Genomic DNA, 27,730 nt, shown 5'->3' on the forward strand with positions numbered 1-27,730 from the left:
CTAGGTTTCAACAGATAATAGAAATAGACTCCCTACGTTTTTAGCTATTAGTAGTTAATCCTAGCCTTTGTATTTTCTCACTTTACATGAAACAATGCAGAATTTTCAAGGAATTAGGCAATAGTTAGGTATATGCTTTTGAGCCTAGTGTACAGCAGTTTAATGTATAATCTGATTTTGATTAGTTTAAATGTCCCATAATATGATCAATTCACTCTAACTACAAATGTTAATATTCCTGGAGCTCAGGACCTTAACAGGCAAAAAGCTAACCCAAACTAATCTTTCCAATATCCTATTGGGATGGGAAAACCAAAATAAGTGATAAATCCAAGGTCAGATTTTATGCTTTTTGACCTTTAGTCACCTGACTCAATGTTGGCATCTCCAATCAAGACAGAATAATTGTTACATTGATGTATGACCTTTCACTTCCTGGTCCAGACAGAATTCAACTCTATGAACCCCTTGTTATTGTACATTTACTCTCTTCTTTTTCTACCAGTCATGACTTGCTGATTTGTGTACGAGATACTCTCAAGGATAGGGGCATCAACGTGGTGCACGACATTCAAAGGGTTCAACTCTATTTTTCCCCTAACATTCCTTTCTGTTTGTCTCATTTATCTTGAGAGTCCCTGCCCCAGACATCAGAGTTTCCCTGGGTTCAGAGCTTCCTTTGAATTCAAAGAGCCCTGGGTGGTTAGATCAGTTTTGAAGCACATGAAGGGAAAAGCCAAAAAAGAAGTTCTGTTACCTAGTAGAATGCTACATTATGCTCTAAGGAAGGAACTGAACATTCACCATCTAAATGTAGAATCCAGTCCTTGTTTGGGGAAAGAACACCCTAGTCAGATAGAATGTCCATAGGACATTTGCCCATCAAGAATATCTAGTTCTCTGAGCTGCAAGATAATGCTACCTCAGGATATTTTACCATCCAGGAATTAAATAAAACATAGAGATTAGAGTTTTTCCCCTCAAAAATCAATAGCACATTTTGTTTAGAGAACATCTTATCAAGATTGATTTCAGAGAAATCCAGAAATGTGTGTTTACTGCTGATACCTCTGACAGAACAAGAAAGTGTGGTAGAAGGGATAAAAGGTTTTTCTTGAAAAGAAAATCTCAACTGTGATTAGAGTCATCTGTATCTGGCTATGCAACTAAAATAATTGTGTATTCCTTAAGAAATTCATGGTTTTTAAATGCAAATATAATGTTAGGACTAAGCCAACAGGGTGAGTCATAATAAATGGAGAGAATACAGGTGTAATGACGTGGAAATAAATGATTTTTTATGGGTTATTTTGCTGCCTGGGACTGAGAGGAAAAGAAAAAAAAAGTTAGTAATAAAGTCCAATCCTTCAAGATTTAAAAAATACAGATATCTTCAACTTTTAAATATATAAAAGTAAGGTATTTCCCAGTATAAAATTAATTCCCCTGTCACCATTTCTCTAAGTTCTTGACCACTGGGAAAATCTTTCCTCTTTTAGTCAGAAACAATGAAATATCTTGCTGAGTTTTTTTTTTTTTTTCTCCTCATGGGGAGTGTTTTTCTTCTGTCCATCTTACAAAGTTGTCCCTAAGTAGGGTTTTAATACATAGCAATAAATGTTGATGTATCATATAGAATGATATGAAAAGGAGCTTGACTTTTTTGTCTCTACCCATAATCAACTAGTCATAGGAGACTTGAGATGGGGCTTGACTGGGTTGCTGTATGTGTGTGCTAAGGAGCACAAAAGCAGCAGGATTAAAAAGTAAGCATAATAGGGAGTGAATGATGGACTTATGGAATTTACCTGGATCTTAAGGCCTAATTGAACTAGTGCCAAATGTGAGAGAATAGCTCTATAGATGACAGTGTATTGCTAGGCACAACTGAAAATGTGGCAAATTTGATCATCTGGTTCTAATTTCATAATGAACATTTTAAGTTCCACGGTCCCTCATGTCCCAAGATGGAGATTCAATCTCCATCAGACAATAGCAAGCTAGGAACAATTGCATGGTGTCCTTTACAATGAAGGCAGTGCTCCTACAGGGTTCCTACTACTGGACCCACAAACCTCATTTAGTTAGCAAAACCTCCATCCTGGGTGATTTATCTTCTACCCTCTGGAGTGCGTGTCTGTTATGAAGCTGTCGGGTGTGCCCACTTTTCCTGCTCTGTAGTATCAAGTCAGCAAAATACCATGATCTAACAGAAAAGTGTGTTGTGTGATGTTGACATGTTCCTATAGGTTATGTCGCAGAGCCTGAGCTGATGTACAGGATAGTAACACACTTGGGTTATTTTTGTCAAGTATATGCAAACAACTTCTGGAATTTTCTATTTATTAGGATTAAGAAAACTGCATTTTTCAGACCAATAGATGCATGTTAAGTGGTAGGATATTTTCCTTTATCCTTTTTTTTTCAAGGTCTGATGTATGTATTTTGAGAGCGAGAGAAAGCATGCAGCGTGCATACGCAGGGGGAGGGGGAGGGGCAGGGGGAGGAAGAGGATCTCAAGTAGACTACACGCTGAGTGTAGGGCCTGGCATGGGGCTTGATCTCAGGACCCTGAGATCATGACCTAAGCTTAAATCAGGAGTCGGGCGCTTAACCTACTGAGCAATACAGGCACCCTTAGGATATTTTCTAATACTTATTCTTCAATGGAAACACCACATCTGGAACAGAAACTCTGACTGAAACTGTTACTTCATTATAATTTCCCTGCTGTTGCCCACATCTTATCCATCTTCTACATTGGCTTGAACTGAATGGAGATGTGATAGAAATCACTTTCCTTGCAATGTTGAGGTCATTCACGATAGGATGAACCTTTGATTTTTTCTGAGTTATGATATTTTATCCCATATGTTCGGGAATAAAAGTTATGACAGTTGCTGATATTACCCTTGCCAATTAATCATTCAGGGAAAAATATAAAAATAACTTCTATATGTACAAAGGCACAATAGTCATAGTGTAATTTAGGCTTAGGTCAAAACTCCATCTGTCACTCAATCTCCATAAGGCACTTCCCTCTCCCTAATGCATAGCAAACTATTTAGGTCCCTTTAAAGATTAGAAGGAAGCTTTACAGGAAAAGCTTGAGATCTATACTCCTTTCATTCAATGAGCCCTGGGTTTATAAATCGGCTGTAGTCTAAGAACAGGGTGATCAGAAAGATTTTCCTCTCCTTTTGTTGCTGTGGCTGTTTATAGTATACAAATCAAGAACTTAGGACGTTGCCTTTCAATTTATAGCTATTAATAAACCATAGTCAGATCTCTTGTAGGGCCGATTATTCTAAGAGTTTTGATTAGCCTACTTTGATTCTGGCAACCATGTCCACCTTGCCTATGAACGTTAAGGGTCACCACGCATTCCCGCCACCCTGAAAATCCTCATTCACATTAACAAGAGAAAACTCCTGTCACCAGCATCCTCTTTCTGGAGTGAAAAGTCACATTAGGAAATTCTGGAACATTCCTAACCAACCTGTTCTCCATATCTTAGTTAAAAAAAAAAAAAAAAAAATAGAGCCTCTTTGGGCCCTGCCGAAGGACCCTGTAAAAAGTAGGCTTAGGTGAAGTGCACATTATCAGTTGCATGCAACATTTCTTTTCCAAGTTTTAATTCCTTCCTCTATATTTTACCAAGTGGTTTCTGGCCTTTTAGTGGCATTTAGTGTGCGCTAGCTTTGCATCTACGTTTGTGTTAACAAATCTAGCAGACTAGACTATTAACAGGATCATCTGTAGCTATCTGTGTTAACACACTGAATTCTAGTTAGTACAATTAAAGTACGTTAATTCTGCCAAATCTAAAATTACATCCTGCTCTCTTCAAACCAACACCCTTAAAGTCTATTACACAAATAGAGAAAAACCCGGCCATAATACACTTAGTGACGCTCAAGACTTTAAACATGTGTAGAGACAGTGTTACCAGTCAGCCGGGAATTCCTGGGTTGGCTAGGAATTATGCTGTTAGATAGATCTAAATCCTCTGATCTAGGCTGCAATATTTTGGTACCAGGTGGAGATCATCAGCTCTGACTATGGCTAGCTGAGATTTTAAGGACAGAGCGATGGTTCCAGGAATGTCCAGGTTAACTGATACTCCTTTCTTAGTCTGGTCCAGGAGAATACCAGGGGTAGTGGAATCTACTATGTACCTTCCCTACTTCCTGAGAGGGAGTCCCAGTCTTTCCTCCCCTCTTCATATCCCTGCCCTGCCCCCAAGATAAGAATTTAGCTCTTCTCATTTGGAAACAGAAACTGATCAGGGGACAGGAATTAAGCAAAGGATAGGAACCAACACCAAATGCAAATCATGTTATTTGAATTCTTTATATCACAACGATTCTGTGGAACATTCTTCGGCATCCAAAAGCTCACATGTAAAAGAAACTTGATCGATTTCTCTAATTAAGGTAACAGAATTTTTGTAGATTTCAAAATCATGGTATTTATTAATTTTCAGCTAAAAGGCTGAAAGAGAATATCTTAAACTATTAAAAAAGATTTGTTTGGCTTAATCATGCTAAAAGAAAGATTGGGTTATCTTTCTATTCTCCCTACAAAAATATTTCTAAGTTATTCTTTATGAAGAGGCAGTCAGAAAGTATAGAGCCAAAATCTATATAGAAAAGCAACGGGGCACCTGGGTGGCTCAGTGGGTTAAGCCGCTGCCTTTGGCTCAGGTCATGATCTCAGGGTCCTGGGATCGAGTCCCGCATCGGGCTCTCTGCTCAGCAGGGTGCCTGCTTCCCTCTCTCTCTCTGCCTGCCTCTCCGTCTACTTGTGATCTCTCTCTGTCAAATAAATAAATAAAATCTTTAAAAAAAAATTCTTAAAAAAAAAAAGAAAAGCAAAATAGTGATCTGTCAGTGGTTAATTAACTAAAATAGTATGTTCCTTTTGTGCACTTTTAATGGTTCTAGTGTTTCTCATCTTTTATTTATTTCATTTATTTATTTATTTGTTGTGCCTAATTCCTTATCTAATTTTATATTCATAATCTTGTATTCGTTTTCATAAAAAGGATGCCAAAATAGTGTAAGCTTAAAAGCCCACAAAAACAGCTTATTTTCCATAAAAAGAATGTTAGTTTCCCATTTTGGTTTTGTTCCAGTATCAGCCTCAACACCAATTCCAAATATCTCATAGTTTTCTAATGCCCAATGCCTGAACTTTACATTCTGATGCTAAAGAAATTAAAAAAAAAAACAAAAAACAGCTTTGGAAGACCAAGAATTTATACCAAATCCCAAGGTTATAAAACACAGATAACTGGGGAGTCCCTTCAGAGTACCACTGTTAGAATGAATTGTTTGAACACCTTTAGAGAGCTTAGCAAAGCAGAATGGTTAATCATGTGGACTCAACAGCTGTACTTCCTGGGTTTAAATAATGACTGAACTGTTAATTAGCTTGGGAAAATTACTTAATTTCTCTGTGCCTTAATTTCCTCATTTGTAACATGTAGCTAATGATAGTACCTAACTTAACATTTGTTACGAAGGCCAGATTTAATCTACATAAGCACTGAGTAATACCTAGTATGTGTGGTGCTCATTAACATGAAGCTATTAAATCCATTTATCATTTCTCTCAAGTTTCAGATTTTAGCAAGAGGGAATCTGATTAGTGTGATTAACAGCCGACTCTCTGGCCAGGTCATGGCCTCACCTTGACTGACATGTTCTTAGAGTGAATAAAATGAGAAAGAGAGATCATTTTCTCAGGAAAAGGATGAGGGATCTTGGAAGAGTAGAGAAGTTTTCAGTGATTATACCATGTAGGTAGTACTGGCCTCCATATTTATGGTTTCTCCATCCATCCGAGCACCTGAACCATTTTGTTATACTTAGTTTGCTTGCTTTTATCCCTTTACTAGAAGCTAAGATCTTCGAGAACATGGTTAATGTTTTATTTGTATATAGGTCTATCATAAAATCAGGGGTACAGGTGCTCAGTAGATATGTTTTTGGATGAATGAATGAATGGCCCAATGTAGATATTTACTTGCAGATCCAGAATGCTGTTGTTAGTGAATTTTAGCAATTCTTGATTAAGAATCATGAAGACTTTTATTCTCACCAAGTTTGAAATTTCTCCTTCAGTGCTGGTTTTTCTTTTTCTTTTCTTTTTTTTTTTTAAGATTTTATTTATTTATTTGACACAGAGAGATCACAAGTAGACGGAGAGGCAGGCAGAGAGAGAGAGAGAGGGAAGCAGGCTCCCTGCTGAGCAGAGAGCCCGATGTGGGACTCGATCCCAGGACCCTGAGATCATGACCTGAGCCGAAGGCAGCGGCTTAACCCACTGAGCCACCCAGGCGCCCAGTGCTGGTTTTTCTTAACTCAAAAGTCTTTGATGTTCAGAAACGTAAAGAACAAAGCTGACTTTTAGGTAATAGGGAAAATGGAATTTTGGGATGGTTCAGGGAAAGAAAAAGAATCTGAGGACATTCGAAGTGCTGACAAGAGATTGGCAAAGTAATAAACCATGGAGGTCTAAATTAGTAAGAGAATTCTGGAGGTTGTTCATTTAGTTAATTGTAAATGTAATTATATAGTCACATGATATGTCATTACTTGAGTTCAGAGTGTTATCTAAAGGTAAAAATGGTGACAAAAATGAGCATATTAATATCCAAATGTTTCATTCCTTTTGAGGATTATTTTTCAAGACCTGTTTATAGTGTTTACCATGGTTCCAATAAAATAAAAACTGGATGAGTGATAACTAGTGGTTCTATGAATTTGTTCATCATGAATAATTAAGAAAAAGGATAATTGTAGGCCTTTTCATGGAATTAGTTCTCAAGAGATACCTTTGACTTGAAACGAGGTTTTACTACGATAATTAAGGGTTCTGTCTTTCAATTACTGAAGGAGCTGTAAAGATGAAATCGCTGTGGAGGGTGTTTTCTTTGCATCTTTTCCTCAATAACTGCCCCTTTTGTCCAATAAAATAGTTGGTGAGTGAAATGGGAATATAAGAACCATTGTTTCTTCTCAGAGCCCCTAATTAGCCATCCACCAAAACACTCTTTAACAACCAAGGAAAAAATATAGTTTCTATAAAGCTGCAGGAGGGAATCAGAGAATTCCAGTGTGTAGGAACAATGAGCAGTAAATGCTGCTACTGGCTTTCCAAAAATGTGTTACTTTATTAACTAAGGGATAACTCAAAAAGGAGATGAAAATGATCATGGAGTATAACAGGTTCATCATTTCAACAACCTTTAATATAGAATATTATGAACTACAAATATTTTATGACAACTGAGTCTTTTCTTACATATGTTATTTTAAAGTTTGAAAGATGATTGATGAGTATATATTAGGAACAAGAGATGATGCTATTCACTGTGAATATTTATATGCGTATGTGTTGTTGGTAAGAAAGGTAGTGATGCAAAGGTAGACCACAGTCTCCTCAAGGAATTTACTCTCTACTGGGGAGAAATAAGAGAGATGTGGTATTACATAGGTGTGGAGATGAAAGTCACAAAATGATTTGAAAAAAATTAATTTTAAACAGTCACAGGTTAAATAAAAGAGAGGCAATATTTTATCATGTGGTTGAATTTAGAACAGAACTTAAAATATACAGTAGTATATGGAAAAGTTTTTATAAACATAGTTGTTTAAAATTTTTTATTTTGAGTGTGTGTCATCTACTTCCTAAACCAAAAGGCACACCAATGAAAAATAATAATACATACTTCATAAAATACAATGGCTGTGCACACATCTCAGTGCCCACTATACTTATTTATGAGGCTATTGGAATGATTTAAGTGGGTTTCAGTATATTAATTTGACCATTCCTGCTACCCATACATTTTCCTTTTTTATTATCACAAAGTCAAAATTTTAATTAAATTATTCTCATTTGGTCATCCTCAGTAAATCATAGAAGAATTGCCACAGTCCCTCTTAGATAACTCTTTCAGTGAGTGGCCGAGATAGCCACTGTCTAAGAAGGTGGGCTGAGGATTTGCATACTTACAATTATTTGGACAAGTGTACAGGTTCTAGCTAAATGGATTATAACCAGGTGCAAAGCATGGAATTAACCTTTGGGAAAAGCCCTCATGTTTGAGATGGTTTTCTTTTTATGTATAAAGAACCAATAGAAAAGAATCAGAATTGTTTTAGAATGTCCCTCAAATTACAAGAGAATAAAATATCATCACCCATTATCATGTTTGGCTCCTTGCCTGTTTGTTACAGACCAGTAGTTGTCCACCTTCTTACATGAGTGAGAGGAAGTCATTTTCCTACATTCTATTGATCTTTTCATATCAGAGCTCACTTCTGATGAGCTAGGCAATGCAGGAGGGCATCTCAATCCCCACTCAGTACTCTGCTAAAAATCCCCGCATTCCAGAGTGGGGGGTGGGGAGAGGAGAAAGACTAGGTAGCAGCATCTAACCTAGACATTTAGACTAGGTAGCAGCATCTAACCTAGACATTTAGACTAGGTAGCAGCATCTAACCTAGACATTTAGACTAGGTAGCAGCATCTAACCTAGACATTTACCAAGCGTCAGAGGCTACAAATGTACGGGAGTCTGCTGATAAAGCACCTTGCTTCAAAACTACTCAGCAGTTCGTTCCTTTCAAAGTTAAAACCGTGAGCCGCTGTTGGGTAGTGTAAATAATGGTTGCGTTAGAAGCATACGAAGCATAGGACTAAAAATAAAAATAAAAATTCTGAAAGCATGAAATAAATTAAAACAAATTCTGGATTAGAAGAAGGAGGAACACACACACACACACACACACACACACGCACTCACACATTTTTCATTTACATAATTTCAAAGCATCAGCAGAACATTGCCCCTGAGCGAAAAAGTAAACCTGATGGAATTTTTCCACAGTGACATCATCTCTCCCACTTACAGGCTCACATCCTGCATTTAACCACATGCAGGCACATGGGCAAGGAGTGTAACTGGGGAACTGTTTTCCTGATATTTGATAGCACTGACTGTGGCCACTGCTGTGTCGAAGCACTCTGGATATGGAATTCCATGTCACGAAAAGTCACTCTCACCATATGGAGAATAGAGAATTAATTACTTTAAAATGAGCTGTTACTCCATGCTTTGGAGAAATTCAGATCATTTAAAGAAATTCAACTATGAACACGCATGCCATTTCTTAAAGTAGAACACTTACAGATTTTTATAACAAGAACCTTTTTTAAGGGACTGGAAATTTGAGGGAAAATGTTTCTTTTTCAACTTGAAAATGTCTGAGGATTGCTAGAAGACATAAAATGTAAGTTCTCATCGTAGGTATGTGTGTGTGGTCCAAAATATGTGGTATTGGCACATTACAGAGTAATGGCATAACGGTTTTTAGATGAGGTAATTGAGTTTGTAGTATATGGAGCTCTTCAACTGTATCTTAAGCTTTTAGGGGCTGACTACATGAATACCTGCTTTTGTTCTGCTTAGTGGTTTGAAAATGCTTTACATATCATGCCTGAAGCAGTCTAGTGTGTATTTTGTGTTTATATTGCTTTGCTAGTCATGTCTAATTTCACACAGTGTAGACGGTTCATCTAATGGATACCTTGCTAGTATATCACTATGCCATGTAAGAAATAAATAATGCACCAATTCCTGTAACTAGAAGCCAAAGCTAAAATCAAAATGAAACAAAAAAAAAACTTACCTCTATCAACAGTTGGTCAAAAAAATTAAACCATCTGAAGTAAAAAGAAAGAAAGGAATCTTAAAATGGGAGTGAACTGACTAACTTCTGAGTATGAACTCTGTTGAGTGTGCAGGAACTCTGTGGAGAGTCCGTTTTGTACTAGATGTTATGCGGGACGCGAAGGCAAATACGTTCTAGACTCTTCCTTTTAGATCAGGAATACTTGTTTCTCTGCCATGCCTCCTTTAACCATTGGCTGAAGCCTGCCAATCCTTTTTCACAGTGATGTCTTTAAGAGTATAAAACACAAAATAGAGAGAATCAATTTTATTGAAATACAGTTACTACAGTATTAAAAATAAATATTAAAGCACAAATTAAAAAATAAGCAACATATTTGCTTATTTTATTAATCTGGCATTGGTTTTATAAGTATTATAGTTTAAAATTTTTTAATTTTAATCCTAGTATAATTAACATACAGTGCTATATTAGCTTCAGGTGTACAATATAGTGATTCAACAACTCTATACATTACTCCGTGCTCAAGGTAACTCTTTACCTGTTTCACCCATCCCCTCCCCACCTCCCCTCTGGTAATCTTTTGTTTGTTCACTACAGTTAAGTGTCTGTTTTTTGGTTTGTCTCCTTTTTTTTTTTTTCCTGCCTTTGTTCATTTGTTTTGTTCCTTAAATTCCACATAGAGTGAAATCATAGGGTATTTGTCTTTCTCTAACTGGCTTATTTCACTTAGAATTACACTCTCCAGATCCATCTATGTTGTTGGAAATGACAAGATCTCAATCTTTTTACATTTTACATGGGAGATTTATCTCCTGCTTTCTGAGAGACAAAGTAGGATGTGTCCTTTTTCTTCTGACTGTTTTCAAGTACTTTTAATTCAAAATAATCAGTGTGTCAAAGTAGCATATGTTGGGGTGGCATATCTTCTCCCCTTTTGTTGACTTGGTGGGCATGGTGATGAATTGGATAGGAAAAATGAGGGAGATTGGTCCAGGGTTTCATATGTGAAGAAATGGATGGTGGTGCTTTATTTTACAACTGGAAAGACAGGAGAAGAGTAGAATTGGGGGGAAAATCATGGGTTTCTATGCAGTATATCCCCATGATTACCCAAGGATTATGAGCCCTGTGAGTTCCCTCTTATACCACTCCTAACATTTCTGCTCAAGAAAAAATATAAGCAAACTTAGTTGGGCAAAGAGTTAAGGGAAAGTCAGAGAGAACTCTTATATGTTGGGCTCTGTGGTGGAAGGGATCATGGTGAGCAGGCAAGAGTGGCAGCAAAAGCCCGTGGGACGATAGGGGAAATTGAGAGGTCACGTGTAGCTAGGTCAGCAGGGGGGACCAAGAGTAATACAAACCGTAGAAGTTGAATTATAAGCTTTGTCTTTATCCTAACAGCGCTGGAAAGTTAAATTTGCCTTTTGAAAAATCCACTCTAATTAGAGTGTGGAGAACAGATATGAACGCACGGCATAATAATGAAAAAAATTAGAAGGTGGATAAAAAACAAATTGTAATTAAATCACCATGAAAATATGGAGCATCTGTTTTAAATTTTTTTCCCCTAAATGCATGTGGGCTTATGACAGTAATTACAGATGTGACGATGTAACTTGTCTCTATTTTTCAGCTCTCCTTGGAGCCTTCTTTGCAAATAGACCAAAAGGACACATGTATTTGAAAAAAATTAACATTGATGGAAGATAAGCAATCGTCTAGAATTGGTATTAGGCACTTTCCAAAACATCTTATTTAATTCTCAAAAGATGTCACGAATGATAGATCTGAAGTTCCAAAAGCTTAAATAGATGAAGTAACTATTTCTGAAGGCTGAATCTTACTGCTGGTCAGTTGCAGTTTCAAGGCATAAACCTTGCCTCTTTGATTTACTATAAGTTTAACATTCCCATCTTTCAAATATACGGAGAGTCTAGGGACATATCCCTATTGATGAACACTTACAGTGTACCCGAAATCTGCAGTGCAGTGAAGTTATTAAAGCAAAACAAAAGAGAGAGAGAGAGAGAGAAAGTCTTTGTTCAAAAGGTGTTTGGAGTACGTTAGCCACTGAAACAAATTAGGTTTCCTGGAATCCATCCAGGAAACAATCTTGGGACTTCTGATAATGCTTTTCTCTGTTGGATATTTTACACATGCCTACCAAAAAGTCGCCTTAACTAAAATATTAGAATCGGTGACTCTGTGAACTCAGAATTTGCTGCCAGTAATTATAAATTATTATGTCTTAAAATGTACAAAATATTTGTGGGGAAGGAAAAAATTTGAGACACATTTTAAAGGAATTTTCTTGCTTGTTTCCTTAGTATAAACCTTAACTTTAGAAGGGACCCAGAAAACTAACATATATTCTCAAGAATGTCCTTAAAACTATCATTATTTTGTTTGAGCCACTATAATTAATTAATAAGTGACAATTACTATTAAATTTGTTGAGAATCTGAGGGACTACTGTGCCTGATATCCAACAGCCCTTTCTCTGAGAAATCTTTCATATTCACAAAGTAAGTTTCTCTTATTCCCATGGAAGCCTTACTCTTGCCATCTTGCTACTCTTGCTATGAAGATGGAGGTGGTAGAACAAAATGAAATCACTTGTTTTTTTCCTTCCATAGAATTATCTACATCTTCTTCTTTATTCCTTCAATTCACCCTTGAGAATAAATGACATAATTCTTTTCCCAGAGGACACATATAGTCAGATTCCTTCTTAGTTTAAAATGTTAAAAATCTTTTCATACTCCCCAGTAGGAACAGTGAGACTATAAGCAGACAACCACATGCATCTGTCTACACATTCAATTGTTTAAAGTCAAGGAATTTTCACATGAAAATATTTGGATTTACAAATTCATCTAAAAAAATGGAAGGTCTAACAACATTGAGACTATATTTTTTTATGGTAATGACTTAGAATTAAGTAAATATGGCTGCCCTTCCTGGACATGGCATGAGCTCTTCAGTTTTCCACAATCCCCACCACGCCTTATAGTCCCCTGGAGCTAGCCACTTCATTCTTTTATTTGATTTGCCTAGCCACTTCTGGGCTTCTGAGTTTAGAACCCTGATTGGGATTACAATATTGGTAATCCTTGTTAGGTATAAGATACCCTTTGTGATTCTGGCCAGGTTGGCTTTTCTGGTCTCATTTTCCTCTTCTATATACAATCTGCACTCATCCATAACACCCAATGCCTGTTCAAGTCTCGTCAGTTGTTCCACCTTATGGAATGTACTGCCCTTCTTTTCTATGCCTGTTGAACATTTGAGATCCTTCAGTTCTGTACATTGCTGCTCCTCTGTAAAGCCTTCCTATAATGAAGTCCAGTCAACCTCTCCCCAAAGTTAAAAGCATACCCTGAAATTTCCCCAAGAGCTAAATTTTAACTTCTATTTAAATACTTAAGCTTCCATTGTATTTCTCACCATATGAAATGATGATTTTAAAGCCTTTTACTCTATGGTGACAAACATAACACAATAAAAAAATAAATAAATAATAAAGTTTTTTTCTCAAAGATACTGAGGGGCTCCTGAAAGGAAACTTGGTCTTCTCCTTTTTGTATTTCAATCTGCAGTGCCAAGTATCACACTGATATGGAGTTGTGATGTAATAATGATTGGTTGAATTGAATCAGATTAAATGATTTCTTTTTAAAATCACCAGTTGACTGGGCGCCTGGGTGGCTCAGTGAGTTAAGCCGCTGCCTTCGGCTCAGGTCATGATCTCAGGGTCCTGGGATCGAGTCCCGCATCGGGCTCTCTGCTCAGCAGGGAGCCTGCTTCCCTCTCTCTCTCTGCCTGCCTCTCTGCCTACTTGTGATCTCTCTCTGTCAAATAAATAAATAAAATCTTTAAAATCACCAGTTGACTGAATTTTAAAGTGTAGGACTAGACTTTTGAAATTTTTAAGAAGCTAATCTCTGTTTTGTCATATGTGAATAATTAGTTGGGAGAACAGAAGCTTTCCATAGTAATGTAGCATTTATATAATGATTACTGTATGGGTGTATGTGTAAAATTAAGCACAATGTATATAAAATGTCCATGAAAATGCAACAGAATGCATTTTCTGTTTAACAGCATTTTTTTGTCCTTTGTGAAGCATTTGGTGCTTTTAAACAACTATCAATAACATAATCATGCTCTTCTATGCTTTAATTTTTAGAGCAGTTTTAAGTTCATAGCACAAAGAGCAGGAAGTACAACAGAATGGTACATTTGTTACAAATGATGAACCTACGTTGTCACATCACCATCACTCAAAGTCCATGGTGATGTTAAGATTCAGTCTTGGGCTTATGCACTCTGTGGGTTTTCATAAATGCATAATGATGTATATCCACCATGATAGTATCATATAGAATGGTTTCACTGCCCTAAAAATTCCATGTGATGAATCTCGTGATGAACCTCCCTCCCTTCTCCCTAACCTGTAATTATTTTACTGTCTCTAATGCTTTACCTTTTCTAGAATGTCATATAGTTGGAATCATGTAATATATAGCTTTTTCAGATTGGCTTCTTTCACTTAGTAATTTACATTTAAGTTTCCAACATGTCTTTTATAGCTTGATAGCTCATTTCTTTTTAGTGTTGAGTAATATTCCATTGTCTGGATGTGTGACAGTTTCATTCACCTATTGAGGGCGTCTTGCTTGCTTCCAAGTTTTGGCAATTATGAATAAAGCATGTTTAAATAAATAATGCTTTAAATAATAAAGCATGCTATGAATATCCATGTGTAGGTTTTCATGTGGATGTAAATTTTCAGCTCTTTTACATACCAGCTTTTCATTATCCATCTCATCCTTTAAGCCTGAAGTTTGAGCACCAAGCTCAACCTTCATTGACAGCATCATTTTACATTATGCCAAAGATAATTTCAGATGATTGAAAATCTTAAAGTATTTTTCCATCTTTATTATTCAAGTGATTTCCTCATGATTTTACCAGGTATACCAGAATTGTGATATGAGGAACCTTTTTTTTCATCTTTTTAAAATTTATGTGACTGTTTGTATGGTGTTACAGCATGAACATTACACTAAACTTTGCTATAAGACCTGTTCTCTCTAGAGTGGGATATATCTGGAGAAAGAAAGGAGAGGTGAGGTCCATTCTGAATTCAATCCAGTGAACTCAACTGCTACTGTACTAAATCACAGCTTGCTCTGTCTGAGGCATGAGGTCCTATTACAGAATCCCCAGGAGAGGCTGGTGGTACCAGAAGGAATTTTCCCCCTATTTTTCATTTTAATAATTTTGATCTTAAAGAATACATTTTCATCCCTTCTAAAGCCACTTGGTAGTCATAGTTAGATACCTTGATCCTGTGAGTGTTCAAATAATTTTATTGAGAGGTTTTCTTCAGGAAAAATATATAGTGAAACTAAAAGCAGCAAGGGGATGCAAGTGGAAACATTCTTTCCATATCATGGAAAGAGTGACTTTATTGCCTGCATATTTGAACAGTACATTCTATATACCCTTTGGAAAAAGAAAGATATTAGTTCTTGGCAATTTCCACATCTTCTTTTATGTATCTCTTCTGTTTTATATCTGAAATGTCTACTCGATGTAATCAAAGGGAGTAGTTTGTATCAAACTTTTGTGAAGAATGGATTATTTAAACTACTAGTATTAAATTTTCAGTTCGCTGCATATAGAAAAGTAGAGAGGGCATTCTCTCAATTTCCTTTGTAGTTTGAGTAGGGGAAAGAGAGTATATATCTTTATTTTAATGTTACCTGGCCAAAAAATGAGGGAATAAATCAACTGCTGAAATATATTAACTTCCAGGCATTGGTGAGCTGTCAAAGAACAGTTAGAAATATATTGGTATAAGAGATTGAATGATTTGATTTAAACTGTGTATGAGCTCAATTTTTTTTGTCTTGGAAAATGGAAAGTATCACCTGCCTAATTCATTTTTTGATAATTAAATAGGATAATTTACATGAAAGTAAGTTTTGTGTGCCTGAAGCATGATTTACATTTACAGTGTTAATTCCCTTTTTTCCCACCCACTGTATGATCCAGAAAAAAAAAAAAAAAAGTCAGTGCTTCTTATAGATAAAATAGTATACTTGACGCTATGGCAATATAATATAATATAAATAAGATCCTGGCTCCCTAAGTGTAGGCTATTATAAAAATTATAAATAGATCTATAAGTGCTATAAATAATCACTACTGCCCTTTTGAAGCTGTAACACTCACGATCTTAACTGGGACATACACAGGTTGAACTCTGCAGCATATAAGTAAACTCTTTGTAAGTGACCAACATAGTTTTGTGTCCCAGTAACTATATCCAGGAGAACTACTGAATTTGAGGGTAGTTTGAAGACATAATGATGGTATTAGTTCAAGGGAAACTAGTTAAGGGGTCAAATATTGGACTCACAAACCCCAAATAATGGCTTTCCTTTCCCTATTACACATGTGCTAATAGGATGGCCACAAGCCACATGTAGTTATTTAAATTTAAATGGATTTTTTCCCTATTTTAGTGAGAAATACTTGACATACATCACTGTATAAGTTTAAGGCATACAGCATGATGGTTTGATTCACATGTATCATGAAATGAATCCCATAATAGTTCAATGAACATCCACTGTCTCACATAGATTAAAATGAAGTAAAATTGACAGATTAGCCTCCAGTCACACCACAGTTCAAATGTTCAATGAACACTAGTCAGTAGTGGTTATTAATGGAGATACAGAACATTCCCACCATCACAGAAAGTTCTGTTGGAAAACTATTGTAAAGGTGAGGTTCAAGTTTAGGGTGAAGATAGAAGTAAATTATTTGTCAGTCTTTTCCTGAGTTCTGGTACCCATAACAACAACAACAACAAAAACAAAAAGAAATATTTGAAAGAAAACACAAAAGAGGGAAATCATAGGTAATTTGGTATGTTTTCATATGCATTGATACCAGGGATAATAAATAACCTGTGTGGAACACTTACTTCTGTACTTGGATTATATTATTTAATTCACATTCACACACACATAGCTGATGACATGCATTGCTTACTATGTGCATTGAATAGGAGAGTGAGGCACAGAAACATTAAGTAATTTGCCCAAAATATCATCCCAAGAAGGTGATATAGCTCAGGGAATTGGGCTCCAAAGCCCCAGCAGATAATGGAGTAAATTAAAAGCCTTTAGAAGTAAATTTAAATTCTTCTTATTGCAACTTAAGTGTGCTTGTTGCATGAAGGGAGAGGGAAGGCACATCTGGAATTCAAAACATTCCTTTGTACGTCTGAGTGAGAGAAAAAGCAGTAAACATCAGATTCTTGATATTAGAAAAATTAATGTACACCCATGTGATGGTATACTGGTAGTCACTTCTCATTTTGCTAACACAAACTATGGAATCCGGAACCATGGAGATGGATTCAGTGGTGTAACTCTTTTTTTTTTTAAATTAACATATAATGTATTGTTTTCTTCTGGGGTACTGGTCTATGAATCATCAGTCTTAACACAATTCATAGCTCTCACCATAGCACATACTCTCCCCAATGCCCATCACCCAGCCACCCCATCCTTCTGACCCCTTCCACTCCAGCAACCCTCAGTTTGTTTCCTGAGATTAAGTGTCTCTCATGGTTTGTCTCCCTTACTGGTCCCATCTTATTTCATTTTTTCCCTCCCTACCCCTAATGACCCCCTGCCCTGCCTCTCAGATTCCTCAAATCAGAGAGATCATATGATAATCGTCTTTCTTTGATTGACTTATTTCGCTTAGCATAATACCCTCTAGTTCCATCCAAGTCATTGCAAATAACAAGATTTTGTTCTTTTGATGGCTGCATAGTACTTCTGTGTGTGTGTGTGTGTGTGTGTGTGTGTGTGTGTGTGTGTACACCACATCTTCTTTATCCATTCATCTGTTGATGGACATCTGGTTCTTTCTATAGTTTGGCTATTGTGGATACTGTTGCTATAAACTTTCGGGTACATATGCCCCGTCAGATCACTACATTTGTATCTTTAGGGTAAATACCCAGTAGTGGGATTCCTGGGTCATAGGGTAGTTCTATTTTCAACTTTTTGAGGAACCTCTTTACTGTTTTCCAGAGTGGCTCCACCAGCTTGCATTCCCACCAACAGTGTAGGAGGATTCAGTGGTGTGACTCTTGGGAGCAAGCGTACCTAAATTTTCACCCAATCTCAATTCAGCTTAGCAGTTATTCTCTATTCATCATTCTCTCTTCAGTAATTTTCAAAAATAGGTCAAAGATGTCATGTAAATTTTTAATGTCTTGATTAATGGAAATCATTAAACATTTCTTAATTTATAGAAATCATTTAATGTAAAAGTTATGCTATGAATTTCATGAGTTTTGAAGGCCCTGGAAATGTGTCTCCTGGGAATGTGAAAACTCTAATACAATGTTTATGTCTGTCCCATGCTGATTATAATCTAGTTTGAGGGGTCGAGTCTTACCATTCATGCATGCATTCCTCAGTCAGGTTTTGAAGCCTTAATGTGTAAAAGCACTGTCTGGAAAAAGTTACATAGTAAATAACTGAAGATGGTCTATAATTTAAACGCTGTAGGAATTGTTTGAAGAGGTGAGCAGTAAAGGGAAAACTGATATGGAAGATATATCTCAGATGAGTCATGTGGGGAAGTTCCCTTTTGCATCTCCAGTTCTTTAGATCAGAAGTCTTCCTCTTCATATCTGTGGTCGATTTCCAGCTTTTCCAGTATATACATCCATTAAGGCAGTTCTCTATTCTAAAGCTCTTCTTCAGGATATCCTTGGCAAGGAAATAGTTGTTATTCAATCTATTGTTTTTATTATATTTAGTGATAGGAAAGAAGAGATGCAGAGCTGGCCTCCCCCCCACCAGGATTTTCATAAGAACCTAGAGAAATTAACAATTAAAAAAAAAATCACAGAACTGGAAGTGGTCTAATTGCCAAGGCTTTCAGAACTTTAAGAACACTTTTGTGTAAAAGATGTCAGAAATACTTTTAAGTTCTAAAGTTACTGAGGGCTGATATTCTTGAATCATTTGTTCTTTAATTCAAATGAAATCAAATTTATGCCCTAAGACTCTTCATTATAAATGGCAAGGTAGCCCTGGAAAGACCTTTGATTTGGGGTTGGTGTTCAACCAGGAAGGAAGAATATTAGATCCCACAACACGCTACTGCTCTTAGCCAATGCAGAGAGATCCTTACTCCTGGTTATGTGTGATGACCTTTGTAAGTACTATGTGTGAGGGCTTAGTTCGTTAGTCTTCTGGATTAATGAGGACGACTTTTTAAAATTTTATCAAATAAAACATTTCATCTGGATGAGGACTGGAAGTTTCCACTCACTCGGTTTACAGTGTCCTAAGTCCTTAAGTGACATGGAAGCAGTAAATCTGACAGGTCCAGAACAGAAACAGATATCCCATAAATCACTTAACTACTGCCTTGTTCAACTGCTGTTATTACTGAATTCCACTGCACTAGGTATCCCCAAGATACAAAAGATCAATAGCCAGCTTTCATTTTACTTGTCCTATAATAACTTTTATGTCTTTGAATAGGAATGAATTTTAAATACTTATCCTCAAGTATATGTTATGTAAATGACTTCGTAAAGACCAGAAGCTTGTCGGGGAAAATGCTGTTTTCACTCCTATGCTCAGTTCTTGTCCTTGTAAGTTCTTGAAGAGTAGGCTGAATGATTTCTGAGGCCTTGTTGCTTGTGGGTATTCTCTCAAAATGTGTCCCTTGGTAGATTAAGTGTCACATCAATTTCTAGCTTCTTCAAATACAATATGGATATTGTATTTCTTTCCCCTACGCAAGCCTTGAAACTTTTGTCCTAAGGTGCCCTTAGCATTGTCAAATAGTTTATAATTTCTAAGTCATACTTCCTATATGTAAACTCATTCCTGGGTTTTAAGTGGTTTTCCACGTTTTATTCTTTCACACTCAGGGATAAAGGTGGCAAATCTTAACATGGCTCAGTATTTGAATGTATTTATGTTCTTTTCTTAGAGATGACCTTTGCTTTTATGATGACCTCATCATAAAAAAGCTTTATGGTCATCTCTTGGAGATTTTTGTTTCTAGCAAGTCCTCTTTTATGTTTTGGCTGACACAGTTTACCAATTTTGATTATTTAATCTGAAAATATTGATAGGATATAAAAGTCATTAAAAATCCTCCTACCTGGGATGCCTGGTGGCTTGGATGGTTAAGTGTCTGCCTTCAGCTCAGGTCATGATCTCCAGGTGCTGGGATCTAGCTCCATGTCCAGCTTCCAGCTCAGCAGGGAGTCTGCTTCTCCCTCTCCCTCTGCATCTCCCCTGCTTGTGTTCTCTCTATCTTTCTCTCTCAAATGAATAAACAAAATCTTTTAAAAAATTAAAAAATAAAAACAAAATAAAATAAAATCCTGCTCTTATTTTAGAATTATGTCAGTGTCCTGGGATCAAGCCCCACATCAGGCTCTCTGTTTAGCAGGGAGCCTGCTTCGCCCTCTCTCTCTTCCTGCCTCTCTGCCTACTTGTGATCTCTCTCTGTCAAATAAATAAATAAAATCTTTTTTTTTTTTTTTTAATAAGTGAGTCAGCCAGAAAGAGCTAGACCTTTGAGATAGGACAGACATAGACTTTAAGTGGTATAGTAACTGAATGTTTTAGTTATGGGGCCATAAAATCCTCAGACATGAAGAACTCTATTAATATTATGATGTTAGCAGAACTTCACCAGTATTCTAAGACAACTATCTCATTTTTTATAACCATTCTTGCCATTGAGTTCAACAATCAACAATGTTTTGCTTCTAGTTTTTGGCTCCCAGTGAATGAAGGAAACATTCTATTTATGAACTTTAAATCACCAAGTGTTTCTCCCTTAATCTTTTCTCTCTTTAAAGTGAAGCTCTACGTAGCTCACATCAACCAAAACCATTGTTTAGTCTTTCACGTCACAGAGAATTGCATTCTGTGACTTCCTGGAGTGCCATGGAAACTGATTATGTTCTATTAAAGAAAATAAGACCACACAACTCTCTAACTCTTGGTATGGTGCCAGTGGAGATTTCCTATCTAAAATTTTATGAGAGACTGTTAATAAGAAAGTCTGTCGAGGTTCAGGCCCTCCTATATCTTAAACATTTCCTTTTCTTCTTTTTTAAGTTATTATTTATTTATTTGAGAGAGACAGCATGAGCAGGAGGAGGGGCAGAGGGAGAAGGAGACTTCCTGCTGAGCAAGGAGCCATAGGGAGAAGCTCCATCTCAGGACCCTGGGATCATGACCTCATCTGAAGGCAGCTGCTTAACCAACTGAGCCACCCAGGTGCCCCTTAAGCATTTTCTTATCCCAGAAGAAAAATGATGCATAATGTCAATATCTTTCAGGGTCAGATTGCAGAAATCCAACAGAATTATTTTATATTATAATGTAAAGTATTAATAATATAATATATTGATGTGTGTGTATGTGTGCACATAATACAGGTTTGTGTCTTACATATTGTTTATATTCATGTAGTATATTTATGTTTCATTCTTTTTTCACAAATGGAAAATACATTTATAAATAATTTTTGAGAAATAATGGTAAAATACTTGGATGGAACATAAGGCCAAAAACAAAGAAACAAAAGACAAAAAATACCAAAGACACACCCAAAATAGAAGAGAAAGAAAAGAGTAACATGAGCCAGGGAAGGGACTTGCTTGTATTACTACAAGATGGTAAGAAAAAAAAAAAAAATCCAGGATTTGTTTATATGCACAGATTTTTTTATAGTTTCTTAGTGACAACTAAGTTTCATGTACATTTCACTTCCTTTTCTATACCTCTTCACTAACCTATTTATTGACATGAGGTCATTCCAAAACATTTTGTTGAAAACAACTGTCTATTTAATGTGTCCCTGTGATGACTTTGTTAGATATAACCACCAGAGTGAGATTTCTTTGTTTTTCAGAATCTGCCCTTGAAGAAGATTCCGTGCAAAGCCACTGCACCCTCAGGCTCCTTTTTTGCCAGAGACAATACAGCAAATTTCTTATCCTGGTGCCGAGATTTAGGGGTAGATGAAACGTGTCTATTTGAATCGGAAGGTTTGGGTATGTATTTCCTTCAGAATTTTAGCTGATCAAATTGTTACATGTCTTTGTCAGTAAAACTACCTAAACTTTTTTTTATGTGATGTCATTTCATAGATTGGTAACTTTAAAAAATTCAAAGTGTTGTCAGCTTGCAGGTTTGTTGTAAACTGGAATCTTTGAAGGTAGAAAAATGCAAGTCCTTTTACGGTTGGTCATTTTGTGCATGAAAGTGTAGGGATGTAAGTAACACAATTCTAAGCTAAAATCAAATATATATAATGCAAAATCGGGGCTACTTGGAAAATGGAGTTTTACATTTTACCGCCAGGCTCTGGCCTGGACTAGAAAGGGAGCTGTATATGCTCCAGCCATAAAGGCACTATTGTTTTTCACCTCTACCAAAGGCTGAAACACCATTTCCTGTAAAGTCTAGCTTTGTTGAAAGAGAAGTTTATTTGTGTATCTATTTTTAGTGAATTCAAAATCAGGTAAGCAAGCAGGAAATTGGAATAATTGAAGATGGAGAAATAAAAGATAGATACCTTAGTGTCTAACGCTACCCACATAATTGTGGGGTTATTGTCTTGTTTTGCCTTATGATTGAATATTGGCAAATCCACTTCCAGACCATAGAACAAGCTTTTGTATTTCCTTGGGACAAAACATACGTTGTTCAGTGTTTCAACATTACTTGATATGCTACTGTTAAATGTTCAGTCCTCCTGTATCCGTTCTGCCAAGAACAGCTCTCATACGGAGAGTATTTGAATTAAATTCCTATTCTAATGAAATAGGACTGAGTGAAGAAAGGAGACCTCGGTATGGGAAGGAGGGGAGCCTTGGTTCTTTTGCTTGAGGCTTTAAAAAATCAATTCACAAAATCACATAATACCAAATATTAGCATCAAAGAAAGCTGAGCATCCTTCAGAGAGAACAAGTATACAAATTGCCTTCTAAACAGAATACCCTTGCCCCTAGGCCTCACAAAACAACATTTCCCAGCTGAACCTAGGAAATGGATGGTAACAGCTAAAATCTTACTCATTTTATATGCTTATGGAAATTTGTATTTCTGCTAAGAGCAGTGAATGTGATATGGAAAAGATGGCCATCAGATTTCTGAGAATTCTCTCAACAGAGAAGAAAATTATGTGAATTTGGACTAGGAGAATATTTTATACCTGAAGGGAAAAATAAACTAGAGTAATTGCCCAGGAGCCTCCAAGGTACAGTGGGTGCCCCTCCACTGATCGTTATATAAATGGACTTTGACAGCTCTTACTATTTCCTCACATTTAAGTAAACCAAACTTGGTAGAAGAGGTGTGTGTATGGAGATAGCCCTCTTTCAGTCTGATGGCAACTTCAGAACTGGATTTTAAGTTTCATGTGTCTAGGAAACTGTATGAGTGAAGAATTATAAGAAGGGAGTATGATGGAATTTTTTGCAAAAAAAAAAAAAAACATTTGAAAGATCAAATGAACGGATGAATAAATGAATAATAAATAAATAAATTCAGATCTTAGATCTTAGTCACAAGGCGTATACTCTTCATGTGTGGACAGACAACATCATGATTTAAAATTCTCCAGTCCCCTGCATCCCTTAAGGAACTGCTACATGGGGAAACTGCCTTATTGTCTGTGAGTTTGCTGATTGAACAGGTTTTCATTTAAGAAGCATCTTTTAAGAAACAAAACAGATGAACACAGGGGAAGGGGAAAAAAAGAGAGAGGGAAGCATAAGAGACTTTTAACCACAGAGAACAAACTGAGGGTTGCTGGAGGGAAGGTGGGTGGGGGATGGGCTTAGTGGATGATGAGCATTTAGGAGGGCACTTGGGTTGAGCACTGGGAGTTATATGTAAGTGATAATCACTAACTACTAACCTACTCCTCTACTCCTCTAACCAATACCACATTATATATTAACTAACTAGAATTTAAATAAAAATTTGAAAAAGGAAAAAAAATAAGTATCTTTTCCAGTAACTACCATAGACCACAGTGGATGACTAGAAGCTGTCAATGCGAAAAAAAATCTTGGATCAATTTTCTCATTGCCTCTGAGTTCTTCTGTTAGTTGAACTAATAAAGCTTTCAGTTGGAAACCAAAAAGCTTGGGTGGCTTTTTAAAACCCCATTCAGATAAGTAGTGCATTTTATCTTGAAACAATAAAGCCTAAAGCCACTGTATAATAATGGTCCTGATACATAAATACATACTCCGCAGAATATAAAATTATGTCAAGATGAATGTTGAGATGGCCTAGTTCTTCACTCTGTTTGAAAAAAATAAAAAACGCCTGACTTTATAAAAAGAAAGTCCTAGATCATTTATACATAATAGCTACTGAGTATTTGGCTTAAACGTCTTTCATTTTGATCATCTTTTTTATTATATCTTGGCTTATAACTTGCAAAGAAACCAAGTTTTCAAGTAATTTTTAATCCTCTCAGCAAAAGCAGACAGTTAGGCTTTCTGGTTTGTTGCTCAATGAAAAGACAAATTTGAAATTTCTGCTGCTCAGAATAGGACATGAGGTGAGGTGAGGTTTAATACCCCCATGGAGACAGAAGAAGGGAGCCAATTTTATAGCATCGACTTCAGGATTATTTGGAGAAAGAAAACAGCTGTGCCCATAGATGTTAATCATAATCAAGAGGAAGGACAATGAGAAATTCCATTTCTCCAAGTGGAACCCTTTCTTCTTGGATTTTTCGTATGATTCACTGTGGGTAAGGAAGTGATTGAGCCAGGGCTGATGGCATTGGTCTCTGTGTTGCAGAATTGACTTTCTCACAACAATAACACTGTGTACTCTGCTTGATGTCTTTTCACACTTCACTTTTGAATGGGAATTTAGGGCAAGGGTTTTTCTTTTTTTTCCGTACCTCACGATTTCATTTCAGTAGCGCACAAGATGAAGTGCGTCCTTTGTGTCCCAGTGTTTTGAACAGCAAATAAAATGAAAAGATGCCCTGATGAAGGGGGAAAATCTATTTGAATGAATGATAAAGTAGATCACTGTCCCCAGTGTGTATCAAGAGGCTTCTGTCTTTAGCTGTTCAAAGGTCTTTGCCTGCACAGAGCATTCTTATCTTTGTGGCAACTGATAGGCTACCCTCTGTTGCAGAGCTCTTTTGTAGTTATTTGCAAGGGGATCTTGATTCACAACTCGCTCAATCTGTTCTCTTTCAACAGCTAATGACAAGAAATCTCCGTGGTGGGGAAGGTATGCTAGGGAGGAACTGCGGAGCATGGATAGCAGCTTATCCATATGCTTCCCTCCTGTTTCTTGCCTTTTGGATTCTTGGCAGATAACTTTCGATGCCACAGGACACAATCACATACAGAGTATAACCTGTAGTTTATCTTCTGTGCAATTATTGATAATTTTTTCTCTGAGAAATGTCAATTCTCAGATCGTAAATTCACTATATCTCGAATAGTGTTTCAAAAAAGAGTCAATAGAAAAACGGACAAAGGTCATGCACAGCCTTGTCGTAGAAGACATAAAAAAACCTAGGAGGGCACATGATGTGGTGAGCCCCGGGTATGGTACACAACTGATGACTTATTGAACTCTGCAACTGATGCTAGCTAATTGAATTTAAATGAAAAGAAATCTAATAAAAATATAAAAATGTTGGACAGCTTAGCAATAAGGTAAATGCACGTATAAGCTATGAAAAATTAGCAAAGATTGAGAAAATTATATGCTTAGTGTTGAGTATGTAGGAAAATAGGATCTTCTATACATTGCTGAAGAAAACTGGAAATTGGTATGCCTTCTTGAGAGGGCAATTTGACATTGTGTATCAAAGACCTTACATGTATTTAATGTTCTTTTGTCAAATTGGTTTCTAAAATTTTATCCAAAGACAGTAAGTAGTGGTAGGCATCAGAATGTCTACTGAAATTTTTTTTCTAACCGTAAAACAAATGGAAATGAAAGGAATCTATAACATTTAGTTATATCTTAAACCAACTTGAGTCATCATCCACAGATACCAACCAAAAATAATATTCTTGAGACTATTTAAGAATATAGAAAACTCACAAAATGCTATGAACATGAGGCCACCCATTTATATCTAGTAAACAACAATAAAATATATTCCCAGAATTTGAAGGAAAGATAAATAGTAATTACATTGTCAATGATGTCATTTTCTTTTTCCACTACCCGTTAACAAAATTGAGAGAGCAAACAGGTGTGGCATGTAATCTAAAGCGTGAACAATTAATTTTCTTTATATTAAGGTACAATTTGAACCATTTTGTATGGAGCATTATTTGTTGACCTAAAATCTTACACATTGAGAATTAGAATGGCAATTTTGCATTATTGAGGTTAAACGGACATTTCAAGGGACTGTAGACTTTTACACTGCTGTAAGAACAGATGATACAGATCTTTGTGTGCTCTGTGGAACATGCTTTAACACTGTGGGGCTACACTTTATGCTCAGCGATAACCCCCACTGTTCAAATCAGGCTGATACATAGGCCAATGGCTAGAAATCAGTTTTTATCATGTCTCATAATTGATTTCATTGGATTCCTTAAAAATATTTAAGATTGTTAATTGTAAATTAACAATTACCATCCTAATTGTAAATCCTGATGGTTTAATCAGTTTAAAAAGATGAACATGAATGTTTCCTTGAATCTAATAATATATAGTTTATCAGCCTAAAGACAAAATATTCTTCTGATAAATTTTTTAAGAGAAATGAACTTTACTTTTAATAGTGAAGTAAAAAAAAAAAACATTTAGAAGATTTCTAGTGTGAAAGCAATTTCTGTTTTCAGTTTGACAGAGGTATGAAAGTTAATAGAATGTATTAATAGTCTCCCTAATAGTAAATATAATGATTTTTCCAGTCTTAAATACTTTAATAACCTTTTCTAACATAATGCTGAATATTTTGATATGGTCCATTTTTATCATTTAAATTAAGACCAAAAATCTATGATTTATTCTCAATCTTAAAAAGTTGTAGGTTATGAATCCTAAAATTGATGCTCTTATATGAGACTTTAAGTAAGAAACTATTTCCTTCAATCAGTGATATACTTGTGTAGGGATTTATTATTTGTAATTTACTTTAGTATACTAATTTAGAAATTGCCAAGTGTCATGCTTTTTCCAGAGTCTTGCTTATGTTGCTTAATTTGTAAGCATTCTGCTGAGCTGGGAGATGGGGGGAAAGAATGTTGGGGGTAGAATACTTTAAAAATGCATAATTTTTGTTTGCTGTAATTGTGTCAATATCATTATGTTATTGGATGATTGTAGGATTTGGAAGCCAGTGACACTTCTTCATCTATTTCTCAGAGAAAGAATCTACTCAGCGAGAAAAGGGTTTGCTATCTGCTGTGCTAGCATGCAAATGTGTGTGATTTTTTTCTGTTTTTATTTTCTGTGTTTGTGTTTGCTGTGTGGCACTGTTTTCTGTTGATGCATGACTCTGATGAGTAGTTTTACAAAATCCTTTGTTTTCCAAATGTTGGTCAAGCACCGGTCTATCTGCAGTGTTAGTTTGATGCTTCTGTGGAAAATTAAAAAGGATTGTGTGTGGATTTGTAAACATTGTTTTCCATTTTATACTTGGAAGTCATCTGTTACATCAGAAAAAGAATCTTTGTCTACCTTCCAGTGTTTGATAAGTCATCTCTTGTTGTCTGTATTGAGGTCTCGAAAACTATTTCTGTGGGAAAAAGGCTATAATTACTATTACTAGGTATAAACAACAATTTCAAGGTAGCCATTCAGCACTATGAGTCATTTATATTTAGTTTCTTTGCCAGGGACAATTTATTTTAGGCTTTTGGTTTTTTAAAACCTGTTCTTATACTTGGTTAGCATCTCAATTCTGTTTTTTTCCTTTT

The 27,730-nt window shown here is 36.1% G+C and overlaps 1 protein-coding gene across 2 annotated transcripts in view; it reads left to right on the forward strand.

Annotated features, from left to right (window-relative positions):
• Window positions 1-27,730, forward strand: part of GAS2 (growth arrest specific 2) — a 126,820-nt gene that overhangs the window by 24,130 nt on the left and 74,960 nt on the right. For both annotated transcript variants that reach the window (XM_047693973.1, XM_047693972.1), the window contains exon 4: window positions 21,708-21,849. In XM_047693973.1, coding sequence (XP_047549929.1) covers window positions 21,708-21,849 — 142 coding nt within the window. The remainder of the gene's footprint in view (window positions 1-21,707; window positions 21,850-27,730) is intronic.

Source organism: Lutra lutra, chromosome 10 (genome assembly GCF_902655055.1).
Source record: "Lutra lutra chromosome 10, mLutLut1.2, whole genome shotgun sequence".
In the NCBI taxonomy this organism is placed as follows: domain Eukaryota; kingdom Metazoa; phylum Chordata; class Mammalia; order Carnivora; family Mustelidae; genus Lutra; species Lutra lutra.